Source organism: Haliotis asinina, chromosome 1, assembly GCF_037392515.1.
Source record: "Haliotis asinina isolate JCU_RB_2024 chromosome 1, JCU_Hal_asi_v2, whole genome shotgun sequence".
Lineage (NCBI taxonomy): Eukaryota > Metazoa > Mollusca > Gastropoda > Lepetellida > Haliotidae > Haliotis > Haliotis asinina.
In genome coordinates, this window is record NC_090280.1 from 61878752 (window position 1) to 61905270 (window position 26519).

The 26519-nt window shown below is 40.8% G+C and overlaps 2 protein-coding genes across 2 annotated transcripts; both read left to right on the plus strand.

Annotated features, from left to right (window-relative positions):
• Window positions 1–446: 446 nt before the first annotated feature.
• LOC137274246 (uncharacterized) lies at window positions 447–24694 on the plus strand. The gene is made up of 12 exons (XM_067807337.1): window positions 447–520; window positions 1489–1684; window positions 3263–3394; window positions 3796–3919; window positions 16272–16480; window positions 17024–17154; window positions 17762–17823; window positions 18418–18478; window positions 21821–22019; window positions 22855–22986; window positions 23682–23805; window positions 24589–24694. Exons 1-12 carry the CDS (start codon window positions 512–514, stop codon window positions 24629–24631), a joined length of 1422 nt encoding a protein of 473 aa, XP_067663438.1. The 5' UTR covers window positions 447–511; the 3' UTR covers window positions 24632–24694.
• Window positions 9493–12700, plus strand: LOC137295727 (uncharacterized). The gene is made up of 2 exons (XM_067827248.1): window positions 9493–9549; window positions 11325–12700. The coding sequence occupies exon 2, from the start codon at window positions 11341–11343 to the stop codon at window positions 12298–12300; it is 960 nt and encodes a 319-aa protein (XP_067683349.1). The 5' UTR covers window positions 9493–9549; window positions 11325–11340; the 3' UTR covers window positions 12301–12700.
• Window positions 24695–26519: the final 1825 nt, after the last annotated feature.

The window sequence follows — 26519 nt, forward strand, 5'->3', positions numbered from 1 at the left end:
AACACATTGCCAGACAATACATCGACAATAACATTTCACTTTCTGCAAACAAATAATTGAAGACTATTCTGAACTCTGAGAGTTAGTGCAAATATTCGTCTTTTCTTCTGTTTAGAATAGACAGAACCACTAGGGAACAAAACTCGGATTTATGGCATATAACTGAGGCGGACTACCGTACCAACTGAAGAAGACTTTAATGTAAATGTTTAAAAATATATTAGAAAAAAATTAATGTTGGTAATGCGTTTAAAAATTAAAAATTTAGAATTTTATTTCCTGCTTAGTCTATATAGAGAACTGCAAACATCTATCTGGCAAATATTTCCTGCAGTCTGTACTTGCCAGTTACACATTCGCCCACTCACTGTGCTTGTGTCAGTGGGCGGAGTCACTGTTACTTGCCGCCAACCACAACGTGCACAAGTTAAAAGTGGTATATGTGTATATATACAGGCGGAACACCTTCCTGCAGACCGAGTGTACCAGGACCCTCAACCTGCATAACATTATGCTCACTGTAAGTATAGTAAGGCCCAAGTCTTCAGTTATGGGAAATAATGGCAGTCGGGAATAGTATGTGAAACCTTTCAGTCTGCATTTAAGTCTCTCTCTCTTCTGATGTTGTCAAAAGGAGTCATATTTATGTTTCTTAACTTATTTTCGTAGGAAAATTCCACATCTTAACATCATTCAGTTCGATTTTCCATCTTTGGAAAAGTATTGGTAGCAGAAACATGTTCTTTTTAATCATTATAGTTTCTGTATTTCCTCATGAGACAAATGTTGCTGTTAGAAATACATTCCAAAATATTTCTCTATGTTGGCTTTTTACCATTTGAAAAAATGTACGTAAAACGGATTTCTGTTACAATGCTGGAAACAACTAAATGACTTCTAATAGTTGTGTACTGAAAAGATGTGTTAATGTAAGATCCTATGTGTGAGACCTTCTAGCAATCACATTGATTAAAGATAAAATATATGAAGTATCGTGACGACTGGGTAGCCAAAATGTCAGATAAACCAGTCAGGTATGAAGCCCATTTCTGATGTTCTCAGTTTTGATATGGCAGGAATATTTCTGAATGCGCTTAAAAGAAAACTCACTCTCTATAACAATTATCAAAAGTTCAGGTATAAAATATATGTCCTTTAGGGTTTGAAAACATAACATACTGCGTGAATAACAACATAATATGGCCATGAACACTAGTACAGTCTAACTGAATAAATAGTAATGGCACAGCGTTCTACCGCAGACATCTCACGATAGAGATCAGTAACTGCATGTTTCAGAGAGACATTGGGCCTAGTAAGATAACTGCTGTAAGAAATATTATAGAAGTTTACTATGCCAAGAGAGTGGTATTCCTTCGTACAAAACTAAAAAACAACATGTATTGGACGCGTATTACATTGTTGTGGAAGTTCATTTTGTCAGCGTTTCGATTTTGTGTTATGGCTTCCAACTGACATTGCTTTCAGACTGGGTTTCTTCTGATGTCTGTTGTCTGTGTCGTGACGTCATATGTCAACGACTTTGACAGGCCTGTGTTGTTCCAATGTCCTCCAGGGAAGTCCATTGCTTCTTGGGAAAGCTATCACAACAACCACCATGAAGACAGACGCCACAGGTTCACTTGTCAGACGACACCAGAACTAGGGGAATGTCAGTGGTCTGGTAAGTGGCATCCACGAAGCGTCTTCAATAATAACATAAGACGGTGAAAATACACACGACAGTGACTCTTTGGTATTAGTGAGGCAACCGCTTTGCTCAGTGTTCACTTAGAAGTAATGAAAGGGAGATTATTGAAATTTCTGTTAGGCTGGGTAGGAGCAACAATTTCAAAACTACCCATAGGAACAGTACACAGATCTTTAGGGACCCCTCTTGGACCTCTGACCTTCATGCATCAATGTTTCTCTCATGGTCTTGAATGTCTTAATCTCTCTAGAGAACCATTGTATAGTTGTACGTTACAGTAGGAAATAACAAAAAGCCAAGGAAAAGATTCCAGTTGTGAAAAAGGCAAAATGTACTGAAGGTCACAAGGGAATCATCCGTGATCTATCATGTTACGATAACTTATGTTCACATCCTGGTATTTCCGCACTTTCTGCATAGGAATGACAATAACAGCCTTTAATAAATAAAAACGTCTCTCTGTGGTTCGCCAACTGATTTTCGGGAAACAGTGTGAAATTCCGTATAGTGTAATGGATCTTATTTTATTGGTTTCACTTTAACAAAATGGGCCTGCTGATTCCATTCAGGGCCTGTAGATTTTAAAGCCCTCAAGCGACAGCAGGTCCTGATGACCAACTGGTAAATTGAAGTATTGCAAACACTGCATCTCGCAACAATTATATCTGTATATGGTTTCAACTGGTCGCCATCACTGCTATAAATGTTTACAACAAGTTACAATATTTTACAGTAGAAACTTTCGAATGCTCCGTTTATAGCTGAACAACAACAGATTTGTCGTTCTTGTTTGAAGTAGATGTTCATACGATTAGCATCAAAACATAATGGTGTGTACCAGATGTCTACCAGTTCTGGGAACTTGCATGTAGAACTTTGCTCTCATAAATCCTGTGAAATACTGTATGCTGAAAAAAGTATGGAAGACCCCAAGAAACTTCAGACCTACATATCCCAGTGAAGTAACACAGAAGCACAGTGTTTACGATTAAAGTTGATTAGTTATGGTATTAGATTCTTACTTTAATAATGTGTAAATATGTCGGAAAGAGCATGCAAAATCTCGAAAGCAAGCCGCAAGATCGTTAGAAAAACACTCAAATTGAAACCATAAGCTACGTTAAGGCAATCCAATTCAATTTGCACATAAGATCCATCGAGAGAGGGGCAAGTCTTATTTGGAGTTACGGATAGGGCCGAGAGCAACCTCGGTGGAAAGACTATTTTTATCAAAGTACCCCAATCCTAACACGAATTCTGATTGGTCTGACGTATTTTCACACATTCCGTTCACTGAGATGGCGAGGAGGCTATTTGTAGTTTACGGAAAGAGGCAAGTGGTGACCAGTATTTGAAATCATTTCAGGGGGACTCGAGTAGTTACTTGTCTTATCACGGAATAACACGAGTAGATCATGAATGGAGAGTGAGCTGCTGATAAACTCGGCATCAACCAATATATACAGGGTACTAAATGACCTCTAGTGTAATACCATTTCTATTAAACCAGTGATAAACACATCAACCAATTGCATCCAATCTTTCTTTCAGGTTACGTGAACGACTTTGACCAGCCAGTTTCTTACCAATGCCCCAACAATGGCGTCATTAGCGGCGTCAACAGCTTCCATAACAACCATCACGAAGACCGAAGATTTAAGTTCTACTGTTGCTCCGTGAGAGGTAAGTCAAACATGGTCTCTCCTAACGGTTCATGTTATATATACTCTTTCACACAGGTCACGTCATCGACACATACGTTGTATCCTCGGTAAAATGAGAAATCTGATTGTTGAATGGTACACTTTTGGGATATCAATTCCAAGTATTGACTTTGTGTACTCAATGTACACAAAGTGGTAAATTGAATGATTTAATGACTCTCGTTTTACACATCTTTTAGCGATATTCCAGCAATAACGCAGAAGGGTGCGCCAGTAATGTGCTTCACACTTAGTGTCCATTTTGAGAATTTGGCGTCACGAGTTTACGCTGTCACCACTACACTACCTCACAGCCCCGGTAATTAGAATGAAGACAGGTACAGATGTGATTACATATGTGCTTTAACGTCTCTGTTTCAGATAGACATTTGGTGCGCTGTAGCAGAACCGACTATCTCAACTGGTGGGATAGAAAGCTAAACTTCAGAGTGCCCGCTGCGCATTTCCTAACGGGAGTGTACAGCATTCACCACAACCATCACGAGTACGTACATCATCTGCCCGATGCTTTCTGATGTATTCAGAAGTTAAACAAGCTTTACTTTCAATGTAAATTCTTATGCAAAATCGAAATAATCGTAGCAAAAAGAAAAAATATTGATATTTCAAGTTGTTTTTTGATAACTTGAAACAATGTGAAAAAATATCCTTTTTCGACTTCTGAAAATATTTTACTGAAGCCCAAACTGCCACTTTGTTGATATAATCTTATTTTTCTACCCAGAAATCATTTGTTATGTGAATTATTTGTATATTCATAAAGCTCGAGTTTCTTCTTCTTCTCAAATTGTCTTTATCTTGATATGGCTGTCGCTATTACAAGAGCATTTATTGTCGAATTTTCCATCTTAGAAAAAGGTGTTTTCTTGTTTTTTATTGTCCCGTTATGTAAGACATTTGCTCGTTTTTCCCCGTAACTTGGACATCTATAACTGAAGTAACGAGAGCAAACACATGTGGTGGCGGTAGCGGAGGCGTTTACTGGGTGGTGAAAGTGCTTGTATTCCTTGGGAGGGGGTGAGGTTGAAAGTGATGTAGGTGGCGGTAATGAAGATGCAGTTGGTGAAGGTGATGGTGATGTTGGTGGTATAATTGCCAGTAACTTTTCTGTTTCAGAGACAGACGTTGGAAATTTCAAACCTGCCTGCTCCAATGACAAAAACGTGGCACTCATGCGTAAACATTGAATAAATTCTGCAGAACAAAGCCCTACCCTTGATTTGTTTGTTTGACATTTAACTACTCAGAACCTCCAAGGTCTTCTCGTTCGTGGGTAATGATCAGCGATTATATTGCAAAAACGGCGTAAACCCAAACTCACTCACTCCATCACACCATTTCCACTGCTGAGGCCAATACCATCTTCACGGGTCTGACGTATATCTAACAGCAGAACCACTCGTGTCACCCTGTCGTCCAAGACATTTCAGAACTCTTCAACGATCTTTCTATTGGCCAGGGGCGGTGGGGTAGCCAAGTGGTTAAAGCGTTCGCTCATCACGCCGAAGACCCGGGTTCGATTCCCCACATGGGTACAATGTGTGAAGCCCATTTTCTGGTGTCCCCCGCCGTGATATTGCTGGAATATTGCTAAAAGCGGCGTAAAACTAAACTCACTCACTCACTCACTTCTATTGGCCAATGTGTCATCGTCGTATGTTGGTTACCGGATCACGTCGTCACAGCAGGTAACACACAGGTCGATGCTGCTGCTAAATCAGCTCTTCACAAACCATTGTCTTCAATGCCGATGCCTCATAGTGATTTCAAACATAATGTCAAATGTTTTACCCAAGACCCTCTGCGAAAAAGGTGGGACACCTAAGTAGGAAGAAATATATTTCACAAACTGAAACCAACAGTTCGTTACACCTACTAGGTCTGTTCGTCGAGACGTGATCAGGTAATTTTACGACGATGTCGTGTTAGGCACAGTCGCTATATCCATGACTATCTACTAAAAACGAAGGGAGAGGGACCTCATAAGTGTGTCTCTTGCAAAGAAATGTTCACCATTAAGTATATTCTGCTTGACTGCATGAACTTTTCTATTACGAGGTGCTCAAATTGCGAAGCGAGGAATTTGAAAGATCTCTTTTCCCGCTTCAGACGCCATCTCGTTTTGAACTACTTAAGGGAAATTGATCTGCATAAAAAATGTAAATACGCTGGACAAAATAAGTTAGGGATAGTGGTATATTTTATGATCGATATTTTATCAGTATGTCAACGAATAAATAGGTCATTATTCACAATTTTTGTCCAGTATATGCAATGTGAATAACGGAATTGTCGGTTATATCACATACACACCGTACCTACCAGTAACCGTGTGGGTTGATCGCCATTCAAAACACAGTTGACATTCTCCAGATTACACGTAACGTATTGTTTATTATACTTTCATAAGAAGTGTGTGTGCCGAGGCGAGATCGGCGTGAAACAAGGAATTTCGGGAACAGGTGAGCATATCGTGATCACTGGACACATTTACAGGGATTGATGGGTCGTGAAGGAAGCACTATAACAGTGCTCCGACCACTTGATGGGTATTATCCTTCGTTCAGGGTATCTGTAACTTACGCCCTCCTTACCCACTCTCAAGTGTTTGAAGGTCATTTAGAAGTGAAATACATAAGAATGAAGATTTTTATGGATATCAACTTCTTTATTATGAGAACACAACATTTCGGAGTTAATGCATACTCCTTCATCAGCTGAAGAAATCTTCATTCTCACTCTCAAGTGATTCGACAGTGATATTGTCCATACTATTGTTGGGCCGCCGTCTAACTGAGACTGCACACTGCGTGCACGGCTTCTCGGTAAACTGACGCGGGATTACTGGGAATCTCATTTAGTAGAAACCGTGTGTCCGGGTATGCTGTAATCCGCCCCGAATGCCCTGCTGATATATACTACCTATCAAACGTTCAGACGTAATAGTGTAAACGTTGTCACTTACTTCAGTCAAAAACTTGCCTTCGCAAAATATTCCATACTGTCCGAAGGCACTGTTTACACATGAGTTCCGCCAGTACCCCCATTTTTTACGTAGTAATTTTGAGTCCTTCCCCAATGTAATACTCCACCACTGTTCATTGATTGATTATTATACTTGTTCTTAATGTTGAAAATATTATTATCAAGAGCTGAAGTGTAACTGAAAACTGGCGAATTTTTGACGAAACTTAACACCAAACCGCAGCTGTTCACATGCACGATATTTGCACATGCTTTTTTCAGCAATGTGATGCATGATTCACTAGGAGTTCATCTGCGTAAGGTTTGCAGTTGGTTCCTCCAAAAATCAATATTCGATGTAACACACACAACCACACACAACCACACACAACCACACACACACACACACACACACACACACACACACACACAAACAAACAAACAAACAAACAAACACACAAACACGCATAGTGGGTCTAAATTCTTGATGGATATGTGTATGTATTATGGTTGAGTGAATCATCTTCTGGAAAGAAAGAAAGAAAGAAAGAAAGAAAGAAAGGGGCGGTGGAAGTGTCCTCACGCCGGAGACCCGGGTTCGATTCCCCACACTGTTCTTCACACCACTTCTTTTAACCACTAGGCGTTTGGCGTTTGAAGGGGCATGGTCTTTCTTATAAGTCATTAATTTATGTTTTATGAATGTTTTTTCTTATCATCGTTGCCCCTGAAAATACCTGTTAGAATTGGTCCCAATTGCACAGATCGATGCTCATGCTGTTGATCACTGGACTGTCTGGTCCAGACTCTATAATTTACAGACCTCAGCCATATAGCTGGAATATTGCTGAGTGCGGCGTAAAATTAAACTCACTTACTCACTCATTCATCAGGTGAATGAATGCTATGAAACAGAGAGCAGAACAACAAAAGCCGTTAGACATTCAGTTCAGTTCATCTTTTCGGTATTGTGGCTATGTGGCCCAAAGTACAATCGATTATGACGACATAGCCGTAACACGTGACACGTTTACATCTTCATGTTAAGGAAAACATGAAAACATGTTTCATGAAAATTGTGTCAAGTTATGGTTCAGATATGTGTAAACATTTGTCCGGAGATTCGCATACCTTTCACATGCAAAGATTCGCAAATAATATTCTGAGTAGCAAAATATACGCAAGTTGCGAAAATAAAGAGATCTCATAAAAGTGGATGTTTAAGTTCATGTGTTCTATTTGAACCTCGCCTCCCCTTCCCCACTTTAAAAACTAAAGGACAGAGCTGCTATTCTTTTCCTGTTCAGTATACTTATGGTGAGAACTAGATTTAGATTTAGATCTAAATATTTAGATAGATTATTACCTGTGCATACAACAATGTTTTCACCAGTACATGTTCTTATCTCAGTAGATTTACTCTAAACGAATACAATGCAATGCTTATTTACATACTTCATGGATCTAGGTCTTATCACTTAGTCCTGTAAGGTATAGTTCGGGCTGTAATGGTGACTTGAAAGTCAAGTATTTTCTTTTAAATTGTGGATGTGCAAAGTGAGTCATGTTGAACCTGGGGATGTCTATCCCTGACTCTTTGTGCAAACGCACTGTCAAACATTTGTATATTTTCTGCATCTTGCACAATACAGACAGATGAAAAACCAGTAGATGTACTACTTGGGATTGTCTAACAGAAAAATGGATGGTCTGCCAATGTGTATTGTTTGCTTGTACATAGCTAAATATCGCAGCTGAATCAGACTTCCTGTTTACCCCATATGCGAGCAGACAGCGCATCTAGAAATAACTCCTGCAGTATCAGATCCTTCCTCAGTTCAGTGACACAGTGACTAGTCCACTTGTCCAGTGCCCACATGAAACGTATCCTGCTCTGTCGGTTACAGTGTCTCATTGTCCTGTGAGATTTGTTTCCATCAATGTGAGAATAAGACTGATGCTTACTCTCTGAATATATAAATTCGTGCTCATCTGTCGCTCGTCTTGATATCTGTCTCTCGTCCTGATATTGCCGGAAATCTGTGTAAATCATACTTATTCGCTCCGTCTCGCCGATCAGTGTCAAGTGGGCAGCTTTTTTCACCAAAATGTCAAATAAGATGATAAGCTCTTGCTCAGAAGTTGTATCATTGTATCATCACGCTTACACAAATATGATGCAGATATGTGAATAATATTTCCACATTTGAGATATTAGTGACAACAGTATTCCCTGTCTACTGTTTCGTGTTTTCGTGAACATTTCACCTGCCTGTGCGTGTGTTTGAATGGTACCTTTTCCCCGAGTGAGTGAGTTTTACGCCGCACTCAGCAATATTCCAGCTATATGGCGGCGGTCTGTAAATAATGCAGTGATCAACAGCATGAGGATCGATCTGAGCAATTGGGAACCGAAGACATGTGTCAACCATGTCAGCGAGCCTGACCACCCGATCCCGTTTGTCGCCTCTTACAACAAGCATAGTCGCCTTTTATTTATTTTTTTCTTTATGTTTTTATCTCCCCATTGGTTAGGAATAGTCGCTTTTTATGATAAGCATGGGTTACTGAAGGCCTATTCTACCCCTGACCTTCACGGGTAACATTTTCCCGGACATCTGGCATCAAAACTGTCTGATAAAGGTGGATAAACACTTGCCCACGGTGAAGATGGAATGGGCCCAATGACTTTACCTTTATCAAATATTTCTCATAGATATTTAAACGATTTTGTCATTTGCATAACACCAAAGTCGATATTTGCCTATGGAAGTGATAAGGAAATGAAAACGACTGGCACATGAATCCTTATTTGGATCGGGTGGTTAAAATTCACGAGGGCTCCGTCTGTCTTGTGGTTTGTCAGATCCAGATAACTATCGTATCGAATCACAGGATCAAAGTCTTGAAGATCCGGGTTAGTATTGATCTTCAATAACCCATGCTTGTCGTAAGCAGCGACTAAAGTGATCGGGTGGTCAGACTCGCGAGGAAGTAAATTCATGGTTTCTGTAGCTGCATGTGACTTAATGATTGACAGACATCGCGGATGTATGAATCGAGGTTACGTGGGCAGTTTCAGATATATAAACCAGTCCGCGGATTTACGTTTTAGCAATCGCGGGACCTTTTGTTGAGAGCAGCAGACATGTGAGTACTTAGTTTTCGATGTCGAGTGTGTATCTCGTCACTGGATTACTCAACTATTACACTGCAGGATGTGCCCCCACTTAGTTTATACTATTCTTAGACATTTCTTAGCATCTTCTTGCATTTATTCGTGGCATGAACGTGTCTCCGTTCTTCGCTGGTCGTGTTTTTGTTGGGTTTTTTTTTATTTTGTTATTTAACGCTACACCCAGCACAAGAGACGCGGTCACAGTCAGGACTACACAGTGAGTGAGAGAGTGAGTGATTACGGCTATCAGCAATATCACGGCTTCGGACACCAGAAAATGGGATTCACGTATTGCATCCATGTGGGGAATCGAACCCGGGTCTTCGGTGTGACGAGCGAACTCTTTAATCACTAGGCTACCCCAACGTCCCTCTCGAGTGTATAGGACCGTATTGCGGTTCTTCCGCTACTCCAGCACTGCCATAGCTATTCAGTGACGATCTATAAATGATCGAGTCAGGACTAGACAATCCGGTGACAGCAACATTGACAGCATGCATCTATCGTGTAGTAGATCATTAAATGTCACAAAGCACAAAATGGAAACAAGTATTTATTCAGGTGACAGGGCTTGAAATATGTGAAGATGGGACAACAGTAACGGCGGCATGCTTTAATTGTAAAATGATGAAAAGTGACTTGGGAAAACTGATCTTTAAATAAGCGCGATCCGTGAAGATCCGGCTCAGACCTGACCTTCAGTAATCCACGCTTGTACGAGGCGACAAACTGCATCGGGTTGGCACATGTTCCCGTTTCCCAGCTCCGTAGATTGGTGCTGATGCTATTGATCACTGGCTTGCTGCCATACAGCTGGAATATTACTGAGTGCGGCGCAAAACTAAACACCCTCACTAACTCACAAGAGAACCGTTTATTTTTATGACGCTCTTCATAGGTTTCAAGGAATTATCCAGTGAGTGAATTTAACAAACCTTTCATTCGACCGTGCTGTGGGCTGCGAATTCCTGTCTAAAACGGGTGGAAGGTGGAAAAATTACTTTGGTTAAACCTGGTATGGCGGGGGCTAACAATGGAATGGCACTGGGAACATACAGAAACATACACATCTAGCGATGACGTTCTAAACTAGACCCGTTTAAAGAGGACCAAGGCTGAGTTCTGGCATGGCGTGGATGAGGGGTAGGAAAGTGGTTAAAGCGTTCGCGTGTCACGCCGGAGATCCAGGTTCGATTACAGGCGTGGGTATAATGTGTGAAGCCCATTCCTGGTGTCCCCCTCCATGATATTGTTTGTACATTGCAAAAGCCACTTAAAACTCAATTCACTCACTCAGCCTGGCCATGACATATGTTTCGCTATAAGAGGAGTCGAGTCACAATGTTGGCAAAATGAGCACCTGCATTATCAGTTTGAAAAACGAATGTTGCCTTATACGTCATGATAATGATTACTGTGAAGTCACTGATTGCGTAGGTTGATGCACATGATGCTGAGCACTGGTCAGGTGCATATTCCAATATTTACAGACCGCAGCCATAGAGCTGGAATATTCCGTCCGACTTTAAACAACAAAAATATAAGAATACTTTATGGGTCGAAAGAAAATCTAGTCGTTCAGACGTTTACCCATGCGTAGGCATTCTCAGCGTCAAACATCGTCCCTTGTGTCTACCGAGAATATGTGGTTGGGGTATTGCTACAAGCAACCTTAATACATATTCGATCCATTGCATTTAAATGGAATGCATTTATTGCCCATTGAATGTGGTCTTACTTATTTCAGACAAGCAACAACAAACATGAGCGTATGGACAGACTGGCTGGACATCTTCCCAGTCGTGGGTAGCCTCCAGATCACGGTTGAAGCTATATCGGCCGTCTGTCATGGCGCCTATGACATTGCGAAGGAAAATGGAGGCGATGCAGCATTGAGTCTAGTGCTGGATGTCCTAACATATGGGACAGCAGGGGCCCCGGATTCTGCTCACCTTAAAGTTGCTGAAAAGGTCGTAACGAAGGGCATTGGGTCCAAAGACGTCATGAATGCCATGGAAGCAAAAGGAGGAAAATCCGGGAAAGGAGGAGCTGCAAAATCCTTGAAAGGAGCTAGTACAAAACCTGCTGCTGCTACTCAGATTAACATCAAAGAATTGGCCAACAAGTCTAAAAAGCCATCAGACCCAAAGACCAGTAAGGGGGAACAGAAGAAGCCATCGCATCGTGGCGAGCATGTCATCAACAACAACGTCCTCAAGGTGTTTAGGACAATCATTGACCGGTTTGCTGCCAAGATTGAAAGCACTGCAGCTCAACTGCTTGAAAATAAAGAACACACAGCAGCTTATAAAGCATATTACACGCCTCTTCCTGAAGCCACCACCCAATCTATTGGTCACGAAATGGTTGCTCATATTCGAGAAGAGGACCAATACATTGACGCCAACGCAACGGCCTATGGAGTTGCAATCAAAGAGATATCTGACATGGTGGTCACTTATATGTACGACTATTACACAAATAACCTGTACTCCGGTCCTGCTGTCGATAGAAGTATCATCGATCTGATTCGTTTACTGAACAACGGTCAGCTGTATGTGGACGAGTACGCCAAACAGTACTGGCATCAACAGGGAGGGGACTTGAGCAAGTTTGAAGAGTGTAGACAAGAGGTCGTGAAGATGTTTAGATGTCTCTGTGCACCTACAAGCGGGGAGAACGAGGCAAAGCAGTGGGTCCGTGATCTGACGGGTCACATGTAACTGTGGCATCCACCACCTCAGCTGAAACATGTTTTTCTGACCAAAGATTCTACGTCCGTTACTTACACTGGGGAATGCACAACTGAACTCATTGACGTTGTCTTGTTAAGGGGGAACTCTCTTAACTCTGTACTGAACTTTGATGGAACATCTAAACTGAGTTGACTTCTGATGTGACTTAAAACTTATGGTAAAGTGTAAAAATATACTTAAACCTGTTCACACTGAAAGGGAAGGCATTGTAAGGTTCTAACTCTACTGACATTGGATGATAAGATGAGTTACTATGAAATACAAACATCATATTACTAGTATACAAGATTTGGCTGTACTTACTTTGGACGCCATGATACGTAACGTCACTTCGGTGCTGTGTAATAAAATGATTTAGGTGGTATCAGCTAATGTGATAAAATCATGTGAATTTTGAGAGCTTGTATCTCATCACGGAGAGTAGTATATGGTGGCATTTGCTTTAATGCTGCCTTGAACAGCTTTTGATCATACTGGACACTAGTGAAGCCAGTTGGCATGAAACCCGTGAAGATCCGAACCAGAACTGAAAATTGATCTTGGTCTTAAAAGGCGACAAACGGGGACCAAGCTCGCTGTCTTGGTTGACACATGTCATCGTATCTCAGTTGCACATGCTATTGGTCGCTGGATTCTGGGTCTTCCAAACTTGATTACTTACAGACCGCCGCCATATAGCTTGAATATTGCTGAGTGTGGTGTAAACCTGAAGTCACTCACTCATTATTTGCATCTGTACTTTCCCCTAGGTGATTGTGGCCATTCAACTCACCCATAATGGTACATGTTTATTCCCACATGAAGTGTCAGGTTGAAAAATGGTGCTGCGGAATCAAGATACAATTTCAGACACCGATTACTCAAAATAAACTCAAGGCTTTACTCAAATTTCAAGAATTTCAGGAATTAACCAGGGCTACAAATGTCATTGTATCCCAGCTGCGTAGATCGACGCTACTAAACCTACTTGGTTTGGTGCTTCCTCGTATATAAATAAGGAGACCACATGGTTCTGGGATAACGGAAGTGGTAGCAAATCGCGTCACAAGCAACTATTAGTCATAGACCTAAATGAAGACTGTCCGTTAAGGTAAATATTAGCAAAAAAGTCACACAAAGGGTAAAAAGAAGGATGGTGATAGTAGGCCAATGCTAAAGCATTTGAGATACGATCACCCATAACGCTAAGAAGACTGTATGGGGCGGGTCGTAAGACAGCAGTGAATGAGTGAGTGAGTGAGTTTAGTTTTATGCCGCAATCAGCAATATTCCAGCTATATGGCGACGGTCTGTAAATAATCGAGTCTGAACCAGACAATCCAGTGATCAACAACATGAGCATCGATCTGCGCAATTGGGAACCGATGACATATGTCAACCAAGTCGGCGAGCCTGAACACCCGATCCCGTTAGTCGTCTCTTACGACAAGCTGAGTCGCCTTTTATGGCAAGCACGGGTTGCTGAAGGCTTATTCTACCCAAGGACCTTCACGGGTCCGTAAGACAGCATATGAGGTAATATACCAATACTGACATCGTGTACCAGTTCCGCTGAACACTGCTTCTTTGTTGGATGTTTACCGCCACATTCAGCAATACATCCGCTTAATGATTGGTCTCTATCACGAATCGAAATATTGGACTAGACAATAAAATGATTAACGTTTTAAAACTTCGACCTTCGAGCAATTGAAAAACGTTTTTTTTTTTTGAATGAATCAAGTCAGTGAGTCTGACCAAATGATCCATTCAGACTGGTCGTACAATATACACACATAGGTTGATTCATTCTGGCATGTCATTACGATGTTATCCCACCCTTACGGGCCAAATGCTGGCTTGGAACTGGTGGACCCAACCCGGTTTACTTACAGAAGTCCAGTGTCAGGGGCCTAGCTACAACTGTAGAACAAAAGTCCGGGATTACGCATGATTGTTCCTATAAAGGTTGGAGTCCTTAATATTATCTTATTATAAGCGTTGCAAACTGCCAGGTTTACACTCTCCCCTTTCCGTAACCCTAAAGAAGGCTCGTCCCATTCTCGATGGTTGTTTAATTGTCACCACTCGCCCCTTTCCACAACCTCCAAAAAGACTCGTCCCCGGTCGATGCTTGTTACGTGCGAAAATACGACAAACCAATCAAAACGCGCGTAATGAAGCAGTGCTTTGATAAAAAATAACCCTAAGTACTTAAATCGTTTATGTCAATATGGCATTGTTTAGATAAAACATGAAAATATATACCGTCATATTGACGGTACAACGAAATTGTGTTGCCTCATGTGATGTTTATCATAAACATTAATGCTTGTCCAATATCACGAGTTGGTCACGAATACGGTTTCCTTGTCAATTGAACTAGCCACCTTGACATAGCCTAAAGGATCTAGTTGTCCCGTTCAAACGGGTCTCTTTTTCACAAAATATGGTCACTTTGACAGTATAATTACTGGGTAATGGGACTTGACTGTGACATGACTTGGACAGTACAAAGCGGAAATAGTTCAGCATGGTACGTTGTGAGAGGATGCCCCTGAATAGACATAAATACGGGAGCCATTACATGATCTGGACGTACCCTTCGTTTGGTACCTCTTGATCTCTTGGCGCAGAGATCTGCTGTTTACATATGAGCAATATAAGAAACAGCTTCGTGAACGGCATCAGACTGAAATGCCACTACTACCGATGTAAAGACCACAGGGCAAATGCATTATGGCACCACCTTATCTACGAGATGAAAAAAGAATATTTGAATGAAAGTAAACGCCTCCTCAGAATAAAGATTTTCAAAAATACTTTATGCGTTCTTCATTTTTTGCTTGATAGAGTTACCTCCATTCCCTAGCCAGTGACCCAATTAGACATTGTAAAACACTCGGTATAGGTTACACAACACCAAATGTTTTCCCATAGACTTCTATAGTAACCTTATATTTTTTTAAGAATATCCAGACTATCAACAGCCAACCCATGTACATAGGGGTACAGTCTGGCCTTTAAACTACAATAAAACACAAATTCTGTCCAACTTGTCCGGCGTTTTAATTACTGGATGGAAGTGCTTTTAAAACAATTACTCACTTGTTTGCAACAGGAAGAGAGAACCATTGGAAAAGTTGCAAGAGGCAATAGGGTGACAAATGTGAAATATTGCACATGGACATGGTCTCCCTGGAAATATACACCGAGGACGTGTACGAGGATATGGCACAATATATACACCTGTACAACACAAGTGACTACCAAAAGGACCACCCAGTGCACAGCCATGTCAATAAAGATGCTCGGTAAAATGAAGGACGAATGTGCCGGTACGCCCCAGAATACATCAGGTTGAGGCCCAAAATGTACTCCATCCTGAAATCCAATGACAATGAAATTAGACAAGCAAAAGGTGTAAAACCATATATGATAAAAGAGCGCATCAGACACGACAGATTCAGGGAGGCACTGTTCAGGACACTCACTTTCAAACATCAGATGAACACGGTGAGAAGCAATGGGCACGGGTTATATGGACTGACGATAAACAAAAAGTCCCTGTCCCCCTTGGACACAAAACTATGGATCGTTATCCACAGAATAAATACTTACACGAAAAAATAGTAAAAAAAACCCCAGTATATCAGTAGAAATCTGTATACAATATGCAAAAATGTATATCCAATAATTTTTGCACGTCATGTAGTGAGGGTCCCTGTAGTGCACCAGTGTTTTATGATTCAGGTCGTCCTGTTTGTGTACTGAGTGCTCTAACTCCGAATCGTCTTATGTGCAGTGCTTCCAGGTCATATACAAGACCTTAATGGTAGCAAAGGAGGCCACCAAAATGTATACAAACTTTTTGATTGATTCCACCATCTGCCCCACCTTATGGATATCGAAATGTGTCTCTTCTTGTTTCTCTTTGATTTCTTCTATATTGTCCTCAGCTTCTTCTATATTGTCCTCAGCTTCTTCTATATTGTCCTCAGCTTCTTCTATATTCTCCTGGAGTTCTTCCTTGTCATTGTCCACCTTAAACAATATGTCGACCAACATCAACGTAGTTTGCTCCACAGCTGGTTTGGATTTGCTGGTCTTGATAGCAGGCTGATGACAGACGGTTCTGCTGCTGTGGACAATGTCGATTCTGGAGCGGGTAAGAGGGTCGATGGTTCTGCATCAGGCTCTCACCATACACCATGGCTCGTACAGCCAATCAAATACCAAAGCACTTTTGATCTCACTTGGCATGGCCACACCGTAAAGGGAGGGTATTTCTTGGATGTCCCCTGAGGACAAATCTCTTCTGGGTGACATGGGTAAACATATATGACACACGTCCAATATGTCTATATGAAAATCCAAGTACTTTACCAATCCTATCCGATATATCCCAGTACTATACCAATCCTATCCCAGGAATCTTGGTAGTATACCAATCCTATCCCAGGAACCACAGTACTAAACCAATCCTATCCCAGGAACCACAGTAATAAACCAATCCTATCCCACGGATCCCCGTACTATACCAATCCTATCCCAGGAATCCCGGTACTATTCCACTCCTATCCCAGGAACCACAGTATTAAACCGATCCTATCCCACGGATCCCCGTACTACACCAATCCTATCCCAGGAATCCCGGTACTATTCCACTCCTATCCCAGGAACCACAGTACTAAACCAATCCTATCCCAAGGATCCCCGTACTATACCAATCCTATCCCAGGAATCCCAGTACTATTCCACTCCTATCCCAGGAACCACAGCACTAAACCAATCCTATCCCACGGATCCCCGTACTATACCAATCCTATCCCAGGAACCACAGTACTATATCAGTCCTATCCCAGGAATCCCAGTACTATTCCACTCCTATCCCAGGAATTCCGGTACTATACCAATCCTATCCCAGGAATCTTGGTACTATACCAATCCTATCCCAGTAACCACAGTACTAAACCAATCCTATCCCAGGGATCCCAGTACTATACCAATCCTATCCCAGGAAACACAGTACTAAACCAATCCTATCCCAGGAATCCCAGTACTATACCAATCCTATCCCAGGAATCTTGGTACTATACCAATCCTATCCCAGTAACCACAGTACTAAACCAATCCTATCCCAGGAATCCCAGTACTATACCAATCCTATCCCAGGAATCTTGGTACTATACCAATCCTATCCCAGTAACCACAGTACTAAACCAATCCTATCCCAGGGATCCCAGTACTATACCACTCCTATCACAGGAACCACAGTACTAAACCAATCCTATCCCAGGAACCACAGTACTTAACCAATTCTATCCCAGGAACCACAGCACTAAACCAATCCTATCCCAGGAATCCCAGTAATATTCCACTCCTATCCTAGGAATCCCAGTACTATTCCTATCTTAGGAATCCCAGTACTATACCACTCCTATCTCAGGAACCCCAGCACTACACCAATCCCATTGATCCCCCTATATCAGGTGCTTACCCCATGCTCTTGTAAGACCCCGATACATCATGCATACGTGGTCCAAAGCAAACGAAGTGGGACACCTAAACACCTGTATTAATAAAATACATGTAATAAAACCAACTTTCGGTGTAGACATTTTGAAGAAGTTATTACGCGATGATATACCTTCAGTTGCTACCAATCTGCAGTCCATGTTCCTACTGCATTATTCTATTACTGATTCTATTATCCTAAGTATTTTAATCTCGAACTTTCGATATTCTAGTAGTTTGTCGACAGATTGCATGGTATAGACTCTGATATTCTAGTACTTTGTCGACACATTGCATGGTATAGACTCTGATATTATTTAAGGATGAAATGTTTTGGTCATAATGCCGAAATGACCATCACTCGCTCATTCACTGACTCACTCACTGACTGACTCACTCACTCGCCTGCTCGCTCTCAATAAAATATCTTTTTGCGCAAACAAAAAGTCGATTTCATCAGATCACAAATATGCCATGACATCATTCGAAACAAACACTGATCAGGGCGAGCAGTAAGCAGCCATCTGTTGGAAATCCTAATCTGTTTTTTTTAAATGGTTCAGACCACATGTGACATAAATATATAAGGTTCTGTCGATTGTACGTAATAGACTCTGATGTCTGTCGTGTTCACAGCATGTCCATTGTTGTAAGTATGATTACCATTGTGACATTTCTCTCTGATCATGAGGGGCGATGATACCTGGTGTTATGGTCTAGGCTGGAACATTGCTGGAAGCCCCTTTTAAGCCTGTTATATCGCTACAAACACTTGTAACAACTGTATTCTGTAATTTTGAATTTGGTCAAGGCGTTGAACCTAAGCTTCTGGTTTGATATATCAAATAACATCAAATTGTAGCCAATCGTTTACCCATCTGAACTAGAAATTAACGAGACCTGTTTAACCGCATCTGCCTTATACTAAGATATATCCATGAAAAGTTAACAACTACAAAAGAATTATAAAAGGGCTGAATCCAACCGCAGGTACATTCAAGTTCTAAATGCAGCATACTTGTTATTTCAAATTTTGGCTATGTTGATATATTGTCGCCAGTGTCTGAAGGGATGGTGTAAATCCAGCTGGAGTTCATGCAGGTAGCATCAGATCATTAAACGTAGTGTTTTCTGTTCTTTCAAATTTCGGCAAATTACTGCCCATAATCACAAGTGGCTGAAGGGATGGTGTAAGTCAAGCATGGATCCATGCAGGTAGGAAAGGCATTGGCGAACTACCGCCTGGTTTTATATTGTGTTGTCCTCTATTCTTAAATTATATAGGCAAGTTATGTTATAGATTTAATTACTGATTTTACCGTTCTATCTTTGATAAACCAGTCATTTTACTGTCTTTCGTCGACAGCTTTTCGCAATTTAGTTCCATTTATTATCAATTAGTAATTTTAAGTCACGTCATGGCTGCTATCAACTTGTTTAAGACTGTGTCTGTGCTTTTCTATTTATTAAACTGTCCATCGAAGATAGCCCTCATGTTTATAGTATATATGATGTTCATTTTCATATTCTCGTTGCGGCCTAGCTGAAATATTACCCTTGTGACGTAACATTTAAACCCTCTCTTTCAGCTTTCAAACTGTCAAATTTCCCTTTATGATGAGAAAAATTCCAACATCCTCAGCCTTTGGTGTCTTAATTTCCCAGCTTCAGAAACAATCGAGATCCTTTTACTGCGACGATTTTAAACAGCGCCAGATGACTCTTGCTCAAAGGGGTTCTGATAAGTGTTAAATCCCTGGTGACATGAGAAAAGCTAACATAAATGTCCCTATTCCCGACATCTAAAAAGCGTTGACGTGATTTTCCAGGCAAATGTTTAATTTGGCTTCCAAATGTTTGCGTGATGATGGATGTGCAGGATACACTCACTTTTGTTATAAATATATTTTGTGCAATGAAACACTCAGTGAGTGAGTGAGTGCGTGAGTGAGTGAGTGCGTGAGTGAGTGAGTGAGTGAGTGAGTGAGTGAGTGAGTGAGTGAGTGAGTGAGTGAGTGAGTATCCCCAGTCCCATTGGCAATAGGTCAGCCATATCGTGACTAAAAGTACGAGTTACAATAACTACATAAAAATTGTAAACACCTGTCAGCGAATGAAAGTACAACCATACAGAATATCACAGTATCAAGAAATAAAACTAGCATCTCTCTCGAAAATTGGATTTCAAACTGACAATACTGTATAAAACGGGCTATAGATTGCCAATAATGGAAGGTATATAGGGGAAGCTATACTAAGGGCCATGGTGCTTTTCATAGCCATTGCTAATTGGATGGATCCTGGTTAGATTTATACCATCCCTTCAGATGTTAACGATTGTAGACCAACCTAGCCTAAGTTAAAATAACATATCCTATGATTAATTAATGTGGTAAGTTTAAATTTACCTCGAATGTTTTGGGACTTACGTATTCTCTCAGGAGGAGAATAAGTTTACAGAATGTTAACCGTATTTGAGGACACAGACACTAACAGTCTCAGTTACAAATCTAAACTACAAATCATAAAATGACATCTATTTACAAAGCATATTAATCAAAATTTGTAAATCAGTTCTATCGCTTCTATCTTAAATATTCAATGATAAAATGGCAATTAACAATACGAAAAGGATAGTTCAATGTTTTGACATTAAAATATTTGTCCCCTGTGATGGAAATCAACACAGCAGGACATGCTTCTGTGTGATTCTTTCATGACAAAAGATACAAAACGGAGGATCCTCGCCTCTTAATAAGTACAGTGGACTCTGTATAATCACACTCACTGGAACCGGGAAAAATATCGGATAATTCAATGTCTCACTGTTTGAATACTTTCCAAACAGTCCCATACATTATAACTAGCTTATGTTATGATATCAATGCTTCTATTCTTGGAAAATATAGCAAATAAAAACAAATTCTGTAGTTACATGTGCATGTATTGCACTGGATTTGTTATCTTCAGTGCAATATGTATAAGTGTGCTACTATCACAAGTATATTCACATTTTCATTTTAAAAAGTCCTCCATTGTAGGCGGGCGTTTCGACTCCAGTACAAAGTTCTCAGCCCGTTCACCCTATGCTTCACAGAACATACCTACATCCTCACAATGGCCACCCAGTTTGTGAAAACGAAGGTCCAGGCGTTCTCATACTGCTAATTACCTCCCAGTTAACAAGTGCTGTGTCTAAAGAGATTACTAGTAACAGGATGTCTGTTGTCAACTGGCCATTGACAGGTTGAGTGGCTATTTTAGTCCTAAATAGGGAGGGGATGTCGCATTGTACATACTGACAGTGTCACTGGGACCATGGTGTCGGAATTTAGAATGTACATATACTATCTGTGTCTTATATTTATAGTATAAGCAACATGACTGCCACAGTTCATGCATATGGTAAGAAAATTGTGGAATTTAAATGGAATCTAAGTCTCTGACGGTGTAATTTTGAGTGGACACTGACGGCATCTTGAGAAATGATGGCCATCTTGAATATTCAATGCCTCTCTTTTTGTATCTTATTTTTATAGTATAAGCACCATATCTGCCATTTTTCATGCATATTGTATGACAATTGTGGAATTTACATGGAATCTACGTCTCTGACGGTGTCATTTTGACATGAAATTGGTGGCCATCCTGAAGAATGGCGGCCATCCTGAAGAATTTTCAATGCCTCTCTATCTGTATTATGTTTTTATCGGATAAGCAACATACCTGCCACTTTTCATACTTGTAACATGAAAATGCATAATTATACCATTATCCGCTGGACTATATCGGATAAATCAATGTTTAAGTGATGATGATATAGCAGCACGCTGTCGGGACGCAAAACTGCATTAGAATTCACAGATTGTCGGATAATAATTCAGACGTCAGATTGAACACAGCCCACTGTATTCGTGTGTTTATACCACGTATGACCAATGCGACAGCCGTTACTGTCACTCATTCTTACTCACTTTCACTCACTCACCAGGTAATCCTCCTTGCGTTGGCGTCCATGACGTCTGTGGCGTCGAAATACGCCAATGACTATGATCAGCCTTTGCTGTATCAGTGTCCTCGTGGGAAATCTATCGCAAGTGTACACAGTGTTCATCACAACGGTGCAGAGGACCGTCGCTATGGCTTCAGCTGTAAAACAACACCAGGACTCAGAGATTGTTCATGGCATGGTAAGTTCGTGTAATTCTGAAACAACAACTAATTCACCAGCATTGATTGCGAGGGTGGTTACTGGTTGACGCGTTTACACGTCACAGCGAGGACCCGGGTGCAATTCCCGTTGAAACCAATTTCTGGTGTAGCCTCTCGTGATGCTCCTCAAGTGTTGCAGAAAGACGGCGGGTAAAACCATACGTACTAGAGAAGACTAATCCGTTCTCAAAATCGGGGCGTGAATATTGTTTTTTTTTTCATTTGTTTCATAGTCATAAACATAATAATTGGATATTGACAAGAACGATGTCACACAGAAATTACTATCATAGTTTACTCTTTACTTATGGGAGAGTTGGTCGGTTTGTTTAACGCTGCACTCAGTAGTCCAGCTATATAGCTACGGTTTGTAAATAATCGAGACAGGACCACACAATCCAGTGATCGGCAGCATAAGCATCGATCTACGCAACTGGGATACGCTGACATGTATCAACCAAGTCAGCGAGCCTGACCACCTGGTTCCGTTAGCAGCCTGTTGCGACACGCATGGGTTATTGAAGACCGATTCTAACCTGGATCAAAGATTTTTAATGTTTCAAGATTTTTCAATTTTGACTTCACGTGTATCCTGTCGCTCTGTCATAATGGCATTGAAAACATGTGTGTTGTTTCTATATGTACTTTAGCCTAATATTTAAAGCGTTTGCTCGTCGCGTAAAAGACCCGGGTTCGATTCCCCAGTGATATTGCTGGAATATTGTTAAAAGCGGCGTAAAAGCACATTCACTCACTCGTATCAAGGGAAATAACTGTGTCCGAAGCATTTTTGGATTCAAACGTTTTCTTCAGGATATGTCAACGGATTCGACGAGATAATCCTGTTTCAATGTCCAAATAATGGTGTTATCAGCGGAGTCAACAGTTACCATGACAACGGCGCTGAAGACAGGCGATTCAAGTTCTACTGCTGTTCTATTAAAGGTGATACTGGTCAATAAAAGAGGTTTACTTACGAGTATGATCACTTAAGCCTGGTAATAACAACTCAGTGTAATTTCGTCCTTCAGAAATGGATCTGGCAAACAGTAAAATGGTATAGATTCTAAACACACAGCCTACGTGTCACTTGTCACTTGTTATGTTTTTGTGATTTTGTAAATACGTTCATCTTAATCTGTCTTAATCTCTCTAGGTACGTTCGTTATCTGACTGCGTTTGAAACCGATTCCGTTAACATGGAATTTGATCGCTTGACATACCATTCACATCCCAGATGAATGCATTTCAACAATGTTTATGAGATTTAGGCCATTTTCTCCCCCATTTCATAATGTTGCGAGCTTAGACGAGGTTCGAGGAAAATCGGACCCCCTTTGTTCCATTGAAGATTTAAACCATCACCTGCTATACAGTTACTACTAAACATGGCTGTTGTATTCTAAGTTTCTGAAGATATTTCTGCATCGGGTCTGGATCGAAGACTTGGCTGCTTGTTTGTCATATGTTCGTTGTACTTACTGTAAGGACCTTTTCATTGACATATTTTTGATTGATTTTTTTTATTTGGAATATTGTTGAAAGTAACCGATAGGATCGATAAACGTCACGAACTGGGTGACGTATTTGAAAAAATGTTGTTCCAAGTGACACTCAACTCATTTCAATATCTGTTTCAGCGAAAAGACCCCTGGTAAATTGTCGCTTCGGAAACTTTGTCAATGGTTTCGATCAGCCGTTTAACTTCTATGTGCGCTCCAGGTTCCTGAAGGGTGTTTTCAGCTATCACCACAATGGGGCCGAGTAAGTTACGGTTTTCACTAATTCACTCACCTTTCGTGACAATCAGTCACTCTTGGTGGCAATCAGTCTCTCACACATGAAGACAACCACTCACACCTGATGACAATCACTCAACCACAATTGCTGATAATCAGCCACACTTGATGACAATCACTCATTCACACTTGATGACAATCATTCACTCACACTTGCTGACAATCATTCACTCACACTTGCTGACAGCCAATTACAAACGTGATGACAACCAGTCACACTTAGTGGCAATCACTCATTTACTCTAGATGACAATCAATCAGTCACACTTGATGTCAATCACTCACAATTGGTGACAAGCAATTACATTTGACGAAAATCCCTCAGTCACACTTGATGACAATCACTCGCACTTGATGACCAGCAATCACTCATACTTCATGACAGTCACTCACTCAAACTTGGTGACAATCACTCTCACACTTGATGACAGTAAATCCCTCACTTGATGACAATCGCTCACTCACACTTGGTGCTAATCACTCACACTTGATGATGATCGCTCACTCACACTTGATGACAGTAAATCCCTCACTTGATGACAATCACTCACTCACACTTGATGACGATTCCTCACTCACACTTGGTGATAATCACTCACACTTGATGACAACTGCTCAGTCACAGTTGATGACAAGCAATCACTCACACTTGATGGTGACTATCAATCACTTGATCACTCTTGGTGATGACAATCAGTCAACCAGTTATATTTTGGATGTATAAACTATATTCTGTTTTGCTTTGCAGAGACAGACGCTGGCGGTTTGAAACCTGTCAACTTGGGGCATAGATCTGTAAGAGTGCACGATATCAGTCGGCTGAAGATCAGATAAATAAAGTCAGATAATCCTCATGTTTGTTTCATTTATATATCGGAGCGGTAGGATAGTCTAGTGGCATAACGTGTACTTGTCACGAGGACCGCGGTTCTATGCCTCTCATGGGAACAATCTGTGAAGTCCATCACTAGTGTCCTCTCCCCAAAACATTGCTAAAGGCCGCCGGTATCTTGTGCAAGTGAGGGCAGGGTTTGGGCTCTCTAAGTCGATAACTTAGTAACAACTCAACAATCTGTTCATTGTCCAGTAATGACACAAGTCCCTGATTAGATTCTCACTATGTTTTTATTCGACACCATAATCCGTTATCAGGAGTTATGTTGAAATTGGGAATACATCCTAATAAGATAAACAAACAATTGACAACTCAATTAGCCTTAAGTAGCTTACACTACCGCTACGTGTACTGTGCAGTCTTGCTATACTGATTTAAATATAGCGGTATGACAACAAATGGTGTGGATATACAACTTCTTTAACGTTTACAACTCGACGTTTCTGGGCTACTCCCTGCCCCTTCATCAGGTGACAACTCGGGGCAACGCTCGTCACGCCGAAGATCCGGATTTGATTCCCGACACGCGTACGATGTGTCAAGCCCATTTAAGGCGTTGTCCGCAGTGATGTTGCTGGAATATTGCTGAAAGTGACGTAAAACTACACTCACTCACTCACTCCTAAAGGGAAATCTCACGGCGTGGACTAAACTCACTGCAATTAAATTATATACTTACAGAAAAAAATCGGTGCATAAAATGGGTGGGGTAGGGTGATGATGATTTTTATGGAGTTGCATGTGCAATGTGAATGACACACACGCACACACCAATTAATGTACAAAGTAACAGACCCCACCTTCTGGTCATGTACAAAATTAATTACCAATCCCAAGAACATGTGTACATGTGCATTTTTATTATTGATTTTATAAACAAAACAAAAAATACCACCTGAAACCCCAAAGCAATATAGCGCACAGGTACCTTATTTCAGTAGTATATAATGTAACATTAAATCTCTTTAGTTTTGCAGACGAGTACCTTCAAAGTGTGTGTTTCAAAACTTTGAACATTTTGTTAATGGGTTTCATATAGACTTCTCTGGCAATGCAATGTGCGATTAGCAATATCCACTGTCGAGAACGAACCGGATGTGGCAACTCAAATGGTGTTGTGTCAATTAGAACATCTGACACCATCCCACAGGGACGTGCCAAACAGTGTGTCCTGGTGTGGGGAAAACAGCTGCGAGATCATATCTGTATGGGGTCCTTTTAACTCTTCATATCAAACTTCAATTTAATGAAACTGAAAAACGACCTTAGAGTAGACGCATGACAACGCAATACATACTTAAAAAACATTACCGTACTTAACAACACAACTGATCATTGTGGATTCTAAACTGCGTGGGATAATAATGTGCATTGTGAATAAGCATATGAAAATAGTTAAATATCATTTCACCAAAAGCACGGTGCATTGATATCCTAATGCAAGACGTTAGAAGCACTGTGCATTAATTTCTTTATGAAAAAAACATCTTCGTTAAAAACACATTATATTAAGGAGTTGGTTTGCTTCTCTTTCTGAAAAACACGATGAAAGCCTTTTCCACATATAGAAGAAATGTTTGCTAAAACAGAGTGCATTGTTTAATTATGACGATACCATGAGTACATATCATAAAAAAACTTGGGGTGCTCATCAGTTACGAAGCACATCTCCATCATAAAAACTTGGGGTGCTCATCAGTTACGAAGCACATCTATATCATAAAAACACTTGGGGTGCTCATCAGTTACGAAGCACATCTCCATCATAAAAACTTGGGGTGCTC